At 44.6% G+C, this 3,245-nt stretch overlaps 1 protein-coding gene across 1 annotated transcript in view; it reads right to left on the bottom strand.

The window, feature by feature from the left end:
• The window catches only part of LOC114619572 (2'-5'-oligoadenylate synthase-like protein 2), a 12,446-nt gene that overhangs the window by 8,196 nt on the left and 1,005 nt on the right, over positions 1-3,245 (bottom strand). The window contains exon 2 of the mRNA XM_028765397.1: positions 1,311-1,599. Within this exon, the coding sequence (XP_028621230.1) occupies positions 1,311-1,599 (289 nt within the window). The remainder of the gene's footprint in view (positions 1-1,310; positions 1,600-3,245) is intronic.

The raw sequence follows: 3,245 nt of genomic DNA, 5'->3' as shown, positions 1-3,245 counted from the left end.
CCTTCCTTCCTTCCTTCCTTCCTTCCTTCCTTCCTTCCTTCCTTCCTTCCTTCCTTTTTTTTTTTTAAGATTTATTTAGCCAGGCGGTGGTGGCGCATGCCTTTAATCTCAGCACTTGGGAGGCAGAGGCAGGTGGATTTCTGAGTTCGAGGCCTGCCTGGTCTACAGAGTGAGTTCCAGGACAGCCAGGGCTATACAGAGAAACCCTGTGTTGAAAAACCAAAAAAAAAAAAAAAATAGATTTATTTATATATTTATTTTATATATGTGAGTATACTGTCACTGTCTTCAGACACATCAGAAGAGGACATTGGATGGATCCCATTACAGATGGTTGTGAGCCACCATGTAATGAACCCAGGACCTCTGGAAGAACAGTCAGTGCTCTTAACCACTGAGCCATCTCTCCAGCCCCTTCTTTTCTTCCTTGACAGGGTCTCTCTGTGATGGATCCCAGGCAGGCATTAGACTTGCAGTCTGCCTGCCTCAGCTTCCTGAGTACTGGGATCACCGTCATCTTTCCCTAACCCTTCCTTACCCACCCACCTCCACCCAAAACTAAATCAGTGGAGGCCCAGATGGTAATGTAGACCTTCAGCCTCATGAACTTCTTGGATCAGCTCCATAAAGGAGGTAAACTTCAAGGCAGCCATGGGAAATAGCCATTTTTGTAGCTCAAATGTGGGCAAATATTATCAGTTCTGATGGCTCGACTTAACATCCCATGTAATATGTCAGCATGCTCAAATTGGACATGCTAAGTTGTTTCCCAAGGGGAATACAAGCTGTAAAATAGGAAGATATGATAGCCTTGTATTTATTTATTTATTTGTTTGCTTATTTGTTTTTTTTTTTTCCGAGACAGGGTTTCTCTGTGTAGCCTTGGCTGTCCTGGAACTCACTCTGTAGACCAGGCTGGCCTTGAACTCAGAAATCCACCTGCCTCTGCCTCCCAAGTGCTGGGATTAAAGGCATGCACCATCACCACTCATCTTGAAAGCCTTGTTTTAAAGGTGATTCTAATACAGTTCCGTCTGATCCCAAAGACCTTGGAATGTTTGCCTGACCTGGTGTTTTCCAGAGGATGGGCAGGAATTCATTATTTTTAATGGATTCTTCCTCCCCATGCAACACTGGGACGTGGGAACCTATGCAAGGATAGTTATGGAAGTACGTCCATCTTCACAGTATAGCTCCAGACCCACCCACCTACCTACAGAGCAATCTCCATTGGTTTCTATTTTCTCTAACCTCTCCCAGAAGAAGACTCCAGAATCATTTCTTATAAGTCAAACTACCACTGGATTTACCCAAAGCATCGTAAGCCGGGAGAATATTCATCCAAATAATGCCATCAGTCTTTCTGGACTGGACCTTTAGCGTGAGGGAGCGAGGGGTCCTTTTGCCGTCTTTGTGTTTAATGACAGTGATGTTGTAAGCCAGGCTTCTGCTACAGTGAATCAACTTCTCCTCCATGAAGCTGATGATGGCCTCCCGGGTCCTCGCCTGCTGTTTGAAACTGGAGAAGCAGCTTAGGAACAGAATCATGTCTTGGTCAGATCTGTGGTTCAGCGTTGTCCCCTTTCCTGAGGAACCTCCCTGTGGAAGGTGACAGTGGCAAAGTTACCTCTCCTGAGATTTGGTGCTTTGAAGTTGAGAGTTAAACCAGACCCATTCATGGTAATTTCTCTATACAGTTCTTTAAAGAAGTCTTATGCCGGGCGGTGGTGGCGCACGCCTTTAATCCCAGCACTTGGGAGGCAGAGGCAGGTGGATTTCTGAGTTCAAGGCCAGCCTGGTCTACAGAGTGAGTTCCAGGACAGCCAGGGCTACACAGAGAAACCCTGTGTTGAAAAACCAAAAAAAATAATAATAATAAGAAGAAGAAAATAAATAAATAAATAAAAAATAAAAAGAAGAAGCCTTTCCTGTGGGCATTATGGGTTGGACATCCCTTGTCCAAAACTGAGAGACCCAAATGCTCTAAAATCTCAAAAGGAAACAGTAGCAACAATTTGTGTGTGTGTGTGTGTGTGTATGGCTAGTTTGCCTGCATGTACACGCACACACCATAGGTCTGTCCTCAGAGTCTAGAACTGGAGCAAGTTACAGATGGTTGTGAGTCACCATACCAGGCAAAGAACATACCAACCTCAGAACTACATCCCTAACCCAAAACAAATGACTTTGGAAAATGCTATAATGAAACAAAATACTTGGGCTGGAGAGATGGCTCAGTGGTTAAGAGCACTGACTGTACTTCCAGAGGTCCTGAGTTCAAATCCCAGCAACCACATGGTGGCTCACAACCATCTGTAATGAGATCTGATGCCCCCTTCTGGTGTGTCTGAAGACAGCTACAGTGTACTCATAGTAAATAAATAAATAACAAAATACTTTATTTACTAGTGAAAAAACAAAAGCAAAGATGATGAGAGAGTGTGAACTTCAGCTCCTCCTTTCGGCCTCCTAGACAGTGCCTCACTATGCAGCCAAGACTTTCCAGTCGCTTGCTATGTAGCCCAGGCTAGACAGTCTTAAATTGGCAATCCCCCTGCCTGAACCTCCCGACTGCTGGGGTTACAGGTGAAGGCCACTACACCCAGCTCTGGACTTCCTTTTTTGTTGTTGTTTCCTTTAGGTCCCAGAAGCCAAGAGGCTGCTACAGATCTAGACCTAGGTCATAGGTCAATCTGAGGTTTGAAAGAGCTAGAACACAAAAGGGGCCAATTGTATCTTTTGCAGCAACCATGGGAGCTTCAATTTCTGTCTGGAAACCTGTTTTGCTAAGAACTCTCCCTGATCTCTGGTTTTGAATGTCTGTTTAGATTCTTCTTAGTCAAAAGCTCTTTCTCTCCTGTCTTAACCTCTGCCGCCTTAGCTCAGAGTACTGACTCATGCAAGTGAATGTACGATGTCATTCAGTTTAACAAAATAAAGAAGAACTCAGATCCAAACCATCTCGATTGGAGGAGATGGGCTGTAAGCTTGTGCTTTTCTGTGAGAAACAGAGCTTCATAAAGAGACGCAGAATTACTTACACAGGCAGCCCTTGGAATTTCAATAGTTTACCGAGTACTGTCTTGTTGGTAATCGCTAACATGACCAATAGTACTAACTTAGAGAACGGTAGGTTTCCTTTTAACTTCAGAAGAAAAGTAGTAGCCTTTCCTTCCCTTCCCTTCCCTTCCCTTCCCTTCCCTTCCCTTCCCTTCCCTTCCCTTCCCTTCCCTTCCCTTCCCTTC

Source organism: Grammomys surdaster, unplaced genomic scaffold (genome assembly GCF_004785775.1).
Source record: "Grammomys surdaster isolate TR1022 unplaced genomic scaffold, NIH_TR_1.0 164, whole genome shotgun sequence".
Lineage (NCBI taxonomy): Eukaryota > Metazoa > Chordata > Mammalia > Rodentia > Muridae > Grammomys > Grammomys surdaster.
This window is presented reverse-complemented; position numbering and strand designations above follow the sequence as displayed.